The sequence below is a fragment of the Theropithecus gelada genome, chromosome 14 (genome assembly GCF_003255815.1).
Source record: "Theropithecus gelada isolate Dixy chromosome 14, Tgel_1.0, whole genome shotgun sequence".
NCBI classification, from domain to species: domain Eukaryota; kingdom Metazoa; phylum Chordata; class Mammalia; order Primates; family Cercopithecidae; genus Theropithecus; species Theropithecus gelada.
The window spans coordinates 85,764,353-85,779,141 of NC_037682.1; the positions used below are offsets into that span (position 1 = coordinate 85,764,353).

Sequence of the window (14,789 nt, forward strand, 5' to 3'; positions counted from 1 at the left end):
TTAATAGCTGTATAATATCCTATTATATAAATACTTCATGATTTCCCAATTTTCCATTGCTAGATAATTTTATTTCCAATTTAATAGTTCTTGTAATGCTCACACACATACATATCTTCTATAGGAATTTTGAAGCACTGTCAGGGAAACACACCAAGGAAAAAGGAAAATAAATTTCAGAATGTATTGTAAGAAGCCAGTACTGTAGCAGCAGACCAAACCCTAAGTCTGTTAATGTAAAAGCCCCTTGTGCCTACTGGCTCTTCTCATTTCTTCCCGTTTTCTTTTAAAGTTAAATTTTTTTTTTTTTTTTTTTTTTTTTTAAATTTTGAGGTGGGGCATGGCATGGTGGCTCATGCCTGTAATCCTAGCACTTTGGGAGGCCAAGGAGGGCAGATCACTTGAGGTCAGGAGTTCTACAGCAGCCTGACCAACATGACAAAACCTCGTTTCTACTAAAAATAGAAAAATTAGCCAGGCGTGGTGACACACGCCTGTAGTCTAAGCTATACTCTGGAGGCTGAGACAGGAGAATCGCTTGAACCTGGGAGGTGGAGGTTGCAGTGAGCTAAGATTATACCACTGCACTCCAGCCTGGGTGATAGAGTGAGACCGTCTCTTAAAAAAAAAAAAAATTTCCCAGCACTTTAGGAGGCCGAGACGGGCGGATCATGAGGTCAAGAGATCGAGACCATCCTGGTTAACACGGTGAAACCCCGTCTCTACTAAGAAAATACAAAAAACTAGCCGGGCGAGGTGGCTAGTAGTCCCAGGTAACTGTAGTCCCAGCTACTCGGGAGGCTGAGGCAGGAGAATGGCCTAAACCCGGGAGGCGGAGCTTGCAGTGAGCTGAGATCCGGCCACTGCGCTCCAGCCTGGGCGACAGAGCGAGACTCCGTCTCAAAAAAAAAAAAAATTTGAGACAACATCTTACTCTGAGTGCAGTGCAGTAGTGGGGTCAAAGCTCACTGTAACCTGGAACTGCTGGGCTCAAGTGATATCCTGCCTCAGTCTCCTAAGTAGCAGGGACTACTCATGCACACCACTGTGCCAGCTAATTTTCTTTTTATTTATAGAGACTGGTTGTCGATACGTTGCTTGGGTTTGTTTTGAGCTCCTGGTATCAAGTGATCCTCCCTCCTTGTCCCCGCAAAGTGTTTTGATTGCAGGTGTGAGCCACCTCCAGGCCTTTCTTTCTTTTTCCAGTAAAATGTTAAAAATCAGATAATTAGAAACTGAGGGTTGGTTAATTTAAATGATTTATGCTTTGGTTCTAAGTGTTGGCTGTTGATTAGTGTGTATAAGATTATTGGCTTTGGAATTACATTCCCAGGTTTTTGGCTCTGGATTTAGACTCCCAGGTTTTGTATCCCAGTTTACATCTATGTGACGTTGGGCAAATTGCTTAACATTGTTAAAGTTTTTCCTCTTATAAGAATGGAAATAATAGTGCCTACCTAATAAGGTTAAGATTAAATGATATGTTAGTAAGATTAAATGATATAATTCATGAAAGCACTTACTATAATGCTTGCTATATAATGAATACTTGATGAATCTTATTTCTCGTTTGTATTGATATTTTTCTTTTTTTTTGGAGTATAAGGTTTTGATTGTGCAAAAAATCTCTAGCTTCTCTTGAATATGATTATAATTTCATTACAGTAATGGGTCTAAATGTGGGTATGTCCCAAGTCATTTCTACCAGGGATCAAATACTGACATTTATGAATGATTTATATTAGGTTTATACCCTAGAATATCGAATATCCTTCTCATTCATTTCCTGATAAGCTTTTCTGAGTGGAAGAAAATGAATAAAGGGAATAAATCTATCATGAATCGTGATAATCAGGGGTGTGTGATGAGAGTGTATTGTAGTGTGAAGCTGAGAACCTACACATTCAAGCAGTATGAAAGGGTTCTTAGAACTACCTCTGCCTTCGTTTAAAGTCTGCCTTACACATAGTGGTAGTTTTAAAAAGTAGTTTTAAAATTTTCATAACATTGATGAATCATTTATAGTCCTATCATTTTGTATGGTGACTTAAAAAGTTTTTTAACCTCTTGTATTTAAAAGAGCTGCTGCAACCATTGACAGCTTAGCAAGCCGAATTGAGGATCCTCAGATACAAGCTCATTGGTCAAATATCAATGATGTTTATGAATCTAGTGTGAAAGTTTTAATCACATCACAAGGCTATGAGCAAATATGCAAGTAAGTGGCCAAAATAAAAGTTTTGTATTTAATATGTTAATGGATGTTGATGTTTGCTGAGTAATTGTATTAAGCATTTGGTTTTTATTTGCTAGGGTGGCATAACATTTCTGTAAATTATATAAACTGTAGAGTGTTTTTTTGTTTGTTTTGTTTTGTTTTTTGTATTTTTATTAGAGACGGGGTTTCACCGTGTTAGCCAGGATGGTCTCGATCTCCTGACCTCGTGATCTGCCCGCCTCGGCCTCCCAAAGAGAGTGTTTTTTTGTTTGTTTGTTTTTTAGGTGGAGTCTCACTCTTTTACCCAGGTTGGAGTGCAGTGATGTTCATAACTGACTGCAGCCTCAAGCTCCTGGGTTCAAGGAATTCTGCCTCAACCTCCTGAGTAGCTGGGACTATAGGTGTGTGCCCCCATGCCCAGCCAATTAAAAAAAATTTTTTTTTTTGAGAAACAGGTCTATGTTGCCCCTGCTGGTCTTGAACTCCTGGACTTCAGCAATCCTCCTGTCTTGGCCTCCCAAAGTGCTGGGATTACAGGCATGAGCCACCACTCCCGGCGACTGTTTTTTTGTTTTTGGTTTTTTTTTTATGGCAATTAGTTATTAGGAGAAAATTCATAAAGTCTGTTTTTAAACATTGTAAGAATGAGAGGTAAGAATGTCTAAAAACTAGTCTCTATTAGGTAAATGTCACATATTTGAGCTGGGGTAAACAATGAAACCCAGCACTGAGCAGAAGGCTGCCTTACCTCTTGAGACTCCAGGTCTGCTTCAGTTCTTGCCTAATGGCTATGGCAGGTCTAGTACATTTGAAGTTAACAGGGCCATTTGTATTCTAGCCTGTACTGCATGTTATGCCTAGAACAGCCTAAGTTTTATAGCTCTCATGACCTGGTGTTGATCCTGGGTCTAATCCAGTTCATGATTATGCCCTAAAAACTGGGTTGATAACTGTGTGTCTGTGAAGGAGGTAAGATGGTTTTTGTCCCCAGCCTTCATAGGAATGCAGTCTACTTGATTTACATTCACAAATCACGACTTAATACAATTGGCCAGTAGCCATTAAAGGACTTTTTAGGCTACCTTTTGAGCCTCTTTGAAATTTAACACCTGACATTTGTCAGGGTCTGTGACTACGTTTTATTTTTAAAGTGTTAGTTGGTTTAATTCCTTTTTGTCTCAGTTTGTGTTTTTGAGATGGCGTCTCACAATGCTGTTGTCCAGGCTGATCTCAAACTCCTGGGCTCAAGCAGTCCTCCCGCCTCTGCGTCCTGTGTAGCTGGGACTACAGGTGTGCACTACCATACCCTTCTTAGTTGCTTTATTTCAGACAGACGTAACTAGCCACAGTAAAGCAAAACATACTGTGAAACACGGAATAATGACCCTTGGGAGTAGGGGCAGAAAATACTTTTATAATGCTATTTTTTTTCTTTCTTTTTGATTTTTTCCTATGTACAGTCATTCCCAATATAATGCTATTTTTAATGCAGAGATTTTAATTCACTTAAAAAATGAAAAAATAGTAGATAAGTGTGAGAGCAGATGTAGAGTATGAAAGAATACACAATGGGAAGGAAACTAGTCCTGAAACTTCCAGAGAAAGATGGTGGAATAAAGTAGAGTCATAGAGTTTTCTTCCCCTGTCTAAAGAAATAATAAAATAATTGGGGTGATTTGAGGGTGGGGTGGGAGAAAGTAGGTGTTGAACATAGATGAAACAAGTTTGGATTGCATTTTTAGCTGTTAAGACTGGGTGATGGAATTATAGGCTTTCATTATATTATACTTCTGTTGGTGTTTATTATTTATTTGCCGATAAGCCTTTTGCCCTCCTACTGTTTGTGTTTAAAATTTTCCGTAGTAAAAAGTTAAGAGAGACTGAGTGCAATGGGAAGGAAAAGAGAAAGTTATCATCATTGAATTGTTTATACTTAGAACTAAGACTAAAACTGTGGGATTATGATTACAGGTCCCAATGTAAACGTGCTAAACTTCCATGAAGAAAAGTTAGTGATGATGTAGCCTTGACAGAATCAAGAGTGGAGGAGAAGTAGAAGGCAGTAGTAGAATGCCCTTTTCCTCATCTTCTGTAGCTGGTGTATTAGGATTCTCTAGAGGGACAGAACTAATTGAAAATATATATATACACACACACACACACACACACACGTGGGAGTTTATTTAGTATTAACTCACACGATCACAAGGTCCCACAATAGGCCATCTGCCGGCTGAGGAGCAAGGAGAGCCAGTCCAAGTTCCAAAACTAAGGAACTTGGAGTTGATGTTCAAGAGCAGCAAGCATCCAGCAGAGAGAAAGATGTAGGCTGGGAGGCTAGGCCAGTCTCTCTTTTCACATTTTTCTGCCTGTTTATATTCTAGCCATGCTGGCAGCTGATTAGATTGTACCCACCCAGATTAAGGGTGGGTCTGCCTTTCCCAGCCCACTGACTCAAATGTTAATCTCCTTTGGATGAGGATGTTAACATCCTCACAGACTTACCTAGGACTAATACTTTGTATCCTTCAGTCCAATCAAGTTGACAGTATTAACCATCACAGCTGGGCTCAACTTAGGCTGTTGAAAGTTAAAAATAATTCTCAGAATTCCTTTGGATCAGTCATTTAAAACAGTTTCTTCCACATCTTTCTAGGAATGTCTATGTACTTACAAGCATATATATCCTACCTGTTCCTGTACCCTACCTCTCTTTAAAAAGAATTTTTTTTTACATATACATGTAGAAGACATGCAACCCTACCTCTCTTACACAGTTTTGTATGCTTTCTAAAAACATATTACACATAACAAAATTCACCATTTTAAAGTGGACACAGTTCAGTGGTTTTTAGTGTATTCCCTGTGTTGTATAACCATCATCATCTAATTATTGGGCATTTCCATCACCCCGAAAAGAAACTCTATACGTATTAGCAGTCATTTGCAATTTACGTGCTTTTTAAACTCTGTAGTATTTTTTTGAAATAGTTCAACTTGGCCGGGCGCGGTGGCTCAAGCCTGTAATCCCAGCACTTTGGGAGGCCGAGACGGGCGGATCACGAGGTCAGGAGATCGAGACCATCCTGGCTAACACGGTGAAACCCCGTCTCTACTAAAAAATACAAAAAACTAGCCCGGCGAAGTGGCGGGCGCCTGTGGTCCCAGCTACTCGGGAGGCTGAGGCAGGAGAATGGCGTGAACCCGGGAGGCGGAGCTTGCAGTGAGCTGAGATCCGGCCACCGCACTCCAGCCTGGGCGACAGAGCCAGACTCAGTCTCAAAAAAAAAAAAAAAAAAAAAAGAAATAGTTCAACTTATGCAGGTAGGTTTAATGATCAGAATACAATGGAATCAATTAGGAAAAACTGTATACAGGAAATGCTTTACAGAGTAGTAAATGTGGACTATTTTATGTGGACTGTTTTAACAAGGTTTAAAATATATGGATTATTCTGCATTATTCTGAGTTAAAATTATTCATGTTGCCATAAGGTCCAGAAATACAGACAGGTACACATAATAAACAATTTATTGCTCAGTAGTAGTATATGAGTCAGTAAACATTATTTTGTTAGCACATAGGTCTACCTCATTTTTTTCTTACAGCCTTTTTGTATTCCATTATATGTCCCAAACTTTTAATCAGTCTTCTGTTGCTGAACATTTTTGTTGAGTATCAGCCAAATAATTTGTACATATACAGGTATATCCGTTTATAGGGTAAAGTCCTATGAGTATAATTGCTGGCTTAAAACAGAAGGACATTTGGCTGGGCACGGTGGCTCACGCCTCTATCCCCCGCATTTTGGGAGGTTGAGGCGGACGGATCACTTGAGGCCAGGAGTTCGAGCCCAGCCTGGCCAACATGGTGAAACCCTGTCCCTACTAAAAACAGAAACATTAGCTGGGTATGGTGGTACATGCCTGTAGTTCCAGCTGCTTGGGAGGCTGAAGTGGGAGAATCATTTGAACCCAGGAGACAGAGGTTGCAGTGAGCTGAGATTGTGCCACTGCACTCCTGCCTGGGTGATAGAGTGAGATCCCGTCTCAAAGAAAAGATAAGGACATTTAAATTTTTAATTAGTACTACCAAATTGTTCTTCAATTGGTTGCCACAAGTATGCATTCACCAACAGTGAGTGATAAGAATCCCTGTTCCTTCACACCTTGTTTTAAGAAAAGAATTCTAAAATGTTTGTTAGATGTATGATGTATATATCTTTAAGCCTTTTGAGTTTTGTTTTTCTTTGAGAAAACAGTGTAAACTTTAGTTCATCAAAATTACAACTTAAACCAGGCATGGTTGCACACACCTGAAGTCCCAGCCTCTCAGGAGGCTGAGGCGGGAGGGGATTACTCAACGTCAGGATTTCAAGGATGCAGTGCGCTATGATGGCACCATGGAAAAAACCACTGCACTCCAGCCTGGGCAACATAGCAAGACCTTGTCTTTTTTTTTTTTTTTTTTTTTTTTTTTAAGAGATGGAGTTTTGCTCTGTCATCGGATTGGAGTGTAGTGGTGTGATCTTGGCTCACTGCAACCTGTGTCTCCTGGGTTCAAGCAATTCTTCTGCCTCAGCCTCCTGAATAGCTGGGACTACAGGTGTGTGCCACCACGCCCACCTAATTTTTGTATTTTTAGTAGAGGTGGGATTTCACCATGTTGGCCAGGATGGTCTCGATCTCTTGACCTTGTGATCGCCTGCCTCGGCCTCCCGGAATGCTGGGATTACAGGCATGAGCCACTGCACCCGGCATCTTTTTTTTTTTTTTTTAAATTTCAACTTTATATAGACAATCACCAAAATGCTTTATTGTGAAATACTTACTTTAAAACAAAGTTAGAAACAAGCGCTATTATCAAATGTGAGAGGATATAAAGCTGTTTTTTCCTGCATTTTGTTCATCTATGTTATTAGGGGATTTCAGGTTTCTTGGATGTATTACACGCTGAAATTTTAGAATTTCCTTTGGAAGAGTGCAGTGATCTGCTTGTTATTTACTGGCTATTGTATGAGTTTCTTTATTTGGCCTAAGCCAACTTAATGGAGTATATATATTCTGACTTGTTTGCCAGTTTTTTCAGTAGGAGAAGGTAAAGAGTTAACAAAACCGTTTCTCTTTCTGTATGAGAATTTGCTCTTTGTTAACGCTGGCGCTAATCCCTTGGAAACCTGTTAAGGAAAGATGTCATCTGTATTACTAGGCAACATTGCTTATAGTAAAAATGATCTCAAATTGGTAAAATGCATCTGAACCGGGAGAAATTTTAAATAACTGATGGGAATGCCTTTGGACTTCCCTGGATAGTGGTGACTTTTAAAACTGGGCTTAGCTTGTGGAAACCATGCCTATGGAGTTGTTACAAGAGCTTATGGCTCCTGTTAGGGCAGATCCCACATATACCCAATGTGGATCTCTTCTCCTTGCAGCAAAGGTGTTCTGCTGCTATATAGACAGTATGGCCTGCTGGCAAGCTGTGGTCCCTTCACATCCTTCTGGGTAGACTGGTACTCGGTGTGGTCTATGGTATTCTGGGGTGAGTCTGTTTAGTTGAACCTAAGAAGATCCCTGCATCTCCTCTATGGATGTTGGTGTGGGTTATTAAAACGTTTTCTTTTTGGCCGGGTACGGGGGCTCAGGCCTGTAATCCCAGCGCTTTGGGAGGCCAAGGCAGGTAGATCACTTCAGGTCAGGAGTTCGAGACCAGCCTGGCCAACATGGTGAAATACCGTCTCTACTAAAAATAACAAAAATTAGCTGGGCGTGGTGGCAGGTGCCTGTCATCCCAGCTACTTGGGAGGCTGAGTCAGGAGAATCTCTTGAACTCAGGAGAGGGAGGTTGCAGTGAGCTGAGATCATGCCACTGCACTCCAGCCTGGGCAACAGACTGAGACTTTGTCTGAAAAAATAATAATAATAATTTTTAATTTGATGTTGAGGTTTATTATTTATGATATTGTATAAGATAATTTTGAACATCTCTGATTTTTAGTATGTGTGTCTATAAAGGTCCATCCAACTGCAATTGAATATTGGAGTTGAGCAGATTCGAGTTGTACATAGAGATGGAAGAGTAATCACACTGTCTTATCAGGAGCAGGAGCTACAGGATTTTCTTCTGTCTCAGGTAACAGTCGCAGGTTGTGTTTTAAGCCCTCCTTCTTCGCATAGCTGCTTAAAGAACAAATTGGTTAAAAAGTAGTTAAAAATGTAATAAATTATGTAAGAAGAAAATTTTTTTCCAGTAGAAATTAAATTCTGTTTAATTTCTAATGCACATTTTACAACCTGTTGATTAATTGAAAGTACTGATAAGCTGTCCTAGGTTTTCACATAGTTTATCTTAAGATGCAGGACCAGTTCTGAGACTGGCAAGTTTTTTTCCCCTCATGTCATATTTGTGAAGGTTTACAAAATCTATAAGGTTTACAACATCTCCAGAGTTGTTGTAGAAACTGAAGAAAACTAGAGAAAGGGAGATCATATAAAAAATTATAATGACCATTATCCGTAATAAATAAAGTAGTTTAACCTCTAGTCCAAGGGGCAGTATAGAAAGTGATGGGTTTGAGGCTGGGTATGGTGGTTTGTGCCTATAATCCCAGCACTTTAGGAGGCTGAAGTGAGAGGATCACTTCAGGTCAGGAGTTCAATACCAGCCTGGGCAGCATAGAAAGATCCCTGTCTCTACAAAAATAGAAAATTGGGTGGGTGTGTTGGTATGTAACTATAGTCATAGCTGTTAGGGAGGCCGAGGCAGGAGGGTTGCCTGAGCCCAGGTGTTCGAGGTTACAGTGAGCTATGATTGGTCTCACTGTGCTTCAGCCCAGAGGGACAGAGCGAGAAACCATCTCTTTAAAAAAAAAAAAAAAAAAAAAAAAAAGGGATGTGTTCTAGCCCCAGCATTACGACAAACTTGCTTTGTGACATCAGACAAATTTCTAGCCCTTTCTTTTCATATCTGACAGTATTTTTCCTAATTTCTTCATGGAGTTTTTAATGACCCAGTAAAATACTAAATTATAAGATAAAGGGTAGGTTTTTGAAATGTTAATGCAAGATAGTATTTTTTTTTTTCACATTAAAAAAAAACAGTTTCCACCTCAGAAGCAATGATCTTTTATACTGATTTGCTTCTTTGGTGCCAAGTAAATAAAATTCATTTGTTAGGTATGGCAGCTCTTGGCTAATTACATCCAAATTGGTTTGGTCACCTTAAGCACACACACAAAAATATATTAGAACACTATTGAGCAGGTCCCAGAATCAATGGGAGGTCTAGAGAACAAGGCTTACAAATGGATAGGGATCAACGCTCAATATGAGACCCATGGCCAGGGGAATGGCACTAATGCTGTCCCAGCACTGCTGCCTTCAGCACTGGTGACAGAATGCATTCTAAATTGCCCCCATTGTATCAGTCAGAGTCTTAACAAGAAATAGGTGGCAAACTCAGGAGGATAATTTTAGGAGGGCCTAGTTACTAAAAATCTATTTACAAAGGTATGGGTGTAGGAGAGCCACCAGGGATAGTGTGGTAACCTGCTGCTAGTCATAGTAACCAGGTAACCAGGCCCCAGGGGTTTAGTGGTCACCATTGCTAGGCCAAAGTTAAGAGGAAGGACAGATTACAGGAACCCTAAGGGGGAGAGTCATGTAGAACAGTCCATCTTGAGAAGCCTAGCAGCCAGTCAAGAGATACAACCAGCCTAGACAACCTCACAGGGAGGATGCCAGGGGAATAAATACCCTGACCTCACTCTTCCTTGCCGTCCTTCTGGCTCCCTTTGGATGGCTCCCATTACCTGAACCCAGCCCAAAGCCAGAGGACGTAAGAAAGTATTAATGTAACCACGTGTGTCAGCCTCCCAGGGCAGAAAATAAGGTAGACAGTGGATTTGAAGGGGTAAATGTTGCACTCTATTCAGTGATCTAGACAGGAACCTTCAGTTGGCCAAATTTATGTCACATGTCTGTGCTTAAGCTGCCAGTGGGCAGGAGAAGCAAGTATCAGACAACTTTTGCTTTTGCAGTGGAAGATGGAGTCTTATTCCCTCCCCTTACGTTACACACAGGAGGATTCCTCACACCTAAGATAGGGTTGCTGTACTAGTCAGTCAGCACCCCAACAAAAGTTTACTTTATGGTCATGATGTTAAGTCACTGCAAATATCTCTGCTGGTTGTCAGTCAAGTGTCCTTTTTCGTTCACAGATGTCACAGCACCAGGTACATGCGGTTCAGCAACTCGCCAAGGTTATGGGCTGGCAAGTACTGAGCTTCAGTAATCATGTGGGACTTGGGCCCATAGAGAGCATTGGTAATGCATCTGCCATCACGGTGGCCTCCCCGAGTGGGGACTATGCTATTTCAGGTACTTTCTGCTGCTTTGAATGAGAAGGGACCACTGGGAGTTTGGCTTTAACGTTTAGTTTTAATAATTAAATATTGGTAAGAGTAATTCATCTCTGCAATAAATTAGTTAATGTTGTATTTACACTGAATGTTTATTTGATCATAGCTATTATTCAGAGCAAGAGATTATTATTTCTCTTTCTAGTAATTATAACAAATGTTTAGATTGGCAGCACATTTTCCTGAGATAGTCTGAAAAGTGTCATCAACATTGTTACTCCTGCAGTCCCAAAGTTTAATGGATAAAAACTTTAAAAAAATATACTGCTGTAGGCCGGGCACGGTGGCTCAAGCCTGTAATCCCAGCACTTTGGGAGGCCGAGACGGGCGGATCACGAGGTCAGGAGATCGAGACCATCCTGGCTAACACGGTGAAACCCCGTCTCTACTAAAAATACAAAAACTTAGCCGGGTGTGGCGGCGGGCGCCTGTAGTCCCAGCTACTCGGGAGGCTGAGGCAGGAGAATGGCGTGAACCCGGGAGGCAGAGCTTGCAGTAAGCTGAGATCTGGCCACTGCACTCCAGCCTGGGTGACAGAGCGAGACTCCGTCTCAAAAAAAAAAAAAAAAAGTTAAGAAAAAAAAAAATTCCCCTCTTAAATTAAAAAAAAATATAAAAAAAAAAAAAAAGAAAAAGAAAAGTATCTGTTCCTACAAATAGTAAAGGGATGGGAGAGGAGTATCTAATAGTATCTAATGCAAGATACTATTTTTTTCACATAAAAAAATAGTAACAGTTTTTAAAATTTTTTAAATAAACAAAAACATTTTAAATAATGTATTTTGTTTTGTTTTATTTTATTTATTTTTGAGACGGAGTCTTGCTCTGTCGCTCAGGCTAGAGTGCAGTGGCGTGATCTCGGCTCACCGCAACCTCTGCCTCCCAGTTTCAAGCGATTCTCCTGCTTCAGCCTCCCGAGTAGCTGGGACTGCAGGTGCCCATCATCACACCTGACTAATTTTTGTATTTTTAGTAGAGGCAGCGTTTTGCCATGTTGGCCAGGCTGGTCTCGAACTCCTAACCTCAGATGATCCACCCACCTCGGCCTCCCAAAGTGCTGGGATTACAGGCATGAGCCACCGCACCTGGCCGAGGAGAAGTATTTTATTAAGCACCTTCTACAAGTAGGCACCGTAATAGGCACTTGCATGAGTATTACATAGCTTAAATTTACATTTGAAGCACTTACGATTTTAGGGTGATCTTCATTTCTGATATCTGCTCTGACTACTTTAAAAATATAGTCATGTGTTGCATAGCGACAGGGACAGGTTCTGAGAAATGTCTTGTTAGAGGATTTCATCGTGTGATAATAGAGTGCACTTACACAGCCCTCGATGGTACAGCCTACTACATACACATGTAGGCTTCATGGCATAGCCTGTTGCTTCTAGTCTACAAACCTGTACAGCATGTTACTGTACTGAGTACTCTAGACAGTTGTAGCACAACAAAAGCAGTTGACTGAAATGTTACGCAGCTCATGACTATATTTGAAGGAGTGGGTAGTTAGAAATATTTCCCCATAGGATCACAGCTTGTGAATCTGCAAGCTTGGTCATTGCTGGATCTTGATTGCTAGGAATTTAAAAATACCCTTTTCTTCTTTCCCAAGTAATAGTTAAAACCTCATTAAAACCTGAAATTCTTAATTCAGAATAATCTTTCCTTCATCCCTTTCAGTCCTGATTTTAAGTGGTTGAGGTTTCATTACATATTAGGCATGTATTAACAATTCATTGAATGATTACATTATCAAAGGAATGTATTGAAAAAAATAGGTGAATGTCGTAGGTGTGGTGGCTCACGCCTGTAATCCCAGCACTTTGGGAGGCTGAGGTGGGAGGATTGCTTGAGCCTAGGAGTTTGAGACCAGCCCTGGCAACATAGTGAGACCTTGTTTTTAACTGCCTCCCAAAAAAAGCTTTGCATGTTTTTCAGTGCTGCATGTAGAAATAAACAAAAAGGGATTTCCTGAAATTATAGAGGACATTTGACATTCCTAGGTCAAAACCCATCTTGCTTAATCTTTGTGGTACAAATAATAACTCCTGAATATTTATACCATCCTCTTATATAGAAGTTAGAATTTTTTTTTCTTGCATGTTGAAACTGAAAAAGCACTTTTTAACAAGAATGTTTAAGTTGGCAGACAGAGTTTTTGTATTCACAGTAGAATGAAGTTGTGGGATTTATCCTTATTATTTCTAGTTTGGTAAACTAGAGTGTATTGATATTTTGGTTTTTCTCCACAGTTCGTAACGGACCTGAAAGTGGCAGCAAGATTATGGTTCAGTTTCCCCGTAACCAATGTAAAGACCTTCCAAAAAGTGATGTTTTACAAGATAACAAATGGAGTCATCTTCGTGGGCCATTCAAAGAAGTTCAGTGGAATAAAATGGAAGGTCGAAACTTTGTTTATAAAATGGAGCTGCTTATGTCTGCACTTAGCCCTTGTCTACTATGATTTTTTCCAGATGTTTCCTAAAGAAGTTTCCAGAAACTTTGACTTGAAATGTTTACAGATCAACTATAAGTACAAAGAAGAGATAACTTCCAAAGGAGTGCTGTTTTTAAAAACAATTAATTAGGAAATGTTTATTTAGCACTTTGAAACTTTTCACTTTATAAATGACAAGTGCTTTGAAATGCAGAAGTTTATGTACAGTTGTATATACAGTATGACAAGATGTAAAATAATACGTTTTTCATGCAGTTTAAAATATTACTAACTTAAGCGTTTCTATTTGCTTTTTAAATATTCCTTCTTTGATGTGGACATCACATAAAGTGTGTGGTTTAAAAAATCTCCAAATACTTTTTCTTCCCCCAAATACTTCCTAAACTTTTTTTTTTTTAGATGGATTTCACTCTGCAGCCCAGTCTGGAGTGCAGTGGTGTGATCATGGCTCACTGCAGTCTTGACCTCCCAGGCTTAGGTGATCCTCCTGTCTCAGCCTTCCGAGTAGCTGGGACCATACACATGCACCACCATCCCTGGCTAATTTTTGTATTTTTTGTAGAGACAGGGTTTTTCCATGTTGCCCAGGCTGGTTTCCAACTCGGCTCAAGTGATCCACCTGCCTCTGCCTCCCAAAGTGCTAGGATTACAGGTGTGAGCCACCATGCCCAGCCTACTCTCTAAACTCTTGATAACCTCTTCCTCCAGTTGTCTGCTTTAAGCTTGCCTGGGGTCTAACCTACATAGGTAATTTAAGAACATCCTCAGAAGGGACAGCTGAAGGCATGGGAGGCAGATTATCTCTTTAGGGCATCAAGATTTTTTGGTCTGTTCTCCCACTTGAATGACCTCATCACTTGAGACACCTAGTGCATGGCTCATGCCCAATCTTCCACCTGGCATTCTCCAGCCTCCACCCAGCAGCCCTGGATTGCTTTCTCCAATTAAGGCCTTTCCATTAGCTCTCTGCTTTTTCAAAGGGAAAAAACTAATGCATTAGTGGATTATCTTTTCCAAGGAACAGGTTTGCACTTCTTGGAAATAGTGCCTAAAGTGTGCCCATTAATATGAGATAGATTTAGGCTTATAAACCTTTTGGTACCACTGAAAGTAATGTCATATAGGTGAGGTCTCCTTTTAAGTAAGTCTTTCAATTTTTAAAACAGACATCCTGCTTTAACAATTTGTAAGATGACTGTGCAGTAATACAATTCCTTTGTATTTCTCCACCGTGTTTTCATTAAAGAAAAATGGAGCTTGTGGGCCATGATAGAACAACTTTGTGCTTTTTTCCCCTTCTGATCAAGATCTTGCATCTTTCTATCCATGGAAATTAAAATAATTGGTATGAATTTGCGGTTATTTAAAAATCTTGAGTGCTTCAAAAATTATTGTTGCCCACAAAATTTGCTTTGGCCAATAGGCTAATCTGTACAATTCCATTCACATGAGGAGTCTTTTATGTGATTTCGAAGGCTCACACTAGTAGAGTGAGTCTGAGACTTCTGCTGAATGACCAGTTTTTGTTTATGTAAACTTCTACCATTGTAGATTGATACTTTGGTAAACTAATAAAAATGAATTCCTAAAATGAAATTTTGAAATGATACAAAATAAAAGCCCCATTTATTTGATTATAACCTAATTAAATTGCATCAAATATTAAAATTTATAGACAGAGTCTCACTGTG

General features: G+C 39.9%; 1 protein-coding gene across 2 annotated transcripts in view; it reads left to right on the plus strand.

Moving 5' to 3' along the window:
• Nucleotides 1-14,365, plus strand: part of MED17 (mediator complex subunit 17) — a 30,153-nt gene extending 15,788 nt beyond the window's left edge. For both annotated transcript variants that reach the window (XM_025357238.1, XM_025357239.1), the window contains 4 exons: nucleotides 2,081-2,218; nucleotides 8,233-8,350; nucleotides 10,437-10,596; nucleotides 12,893-14,365. In XM_025357238.1, the coding sequence (XP_025213023.1) occupies nucleotides 2,081-2,218; nucleotides 8,233-8,350; nucleotides 10,437-10,596; nucleotides 12,893-13,104 (628 nt within the window). In that variant the 3' untranslated portion in view covers nucleotides 13,105-14,365. The remainder of the gene's footprint in view (nucleotides 1-2,080; nucleotides 2,219-8,232; nucleotides 8,351-10,436; nucleotides 10,597-12,892) is intronic.
• Nucleotides 14,366-14,789: the final 424 nt, after the last annotated feature.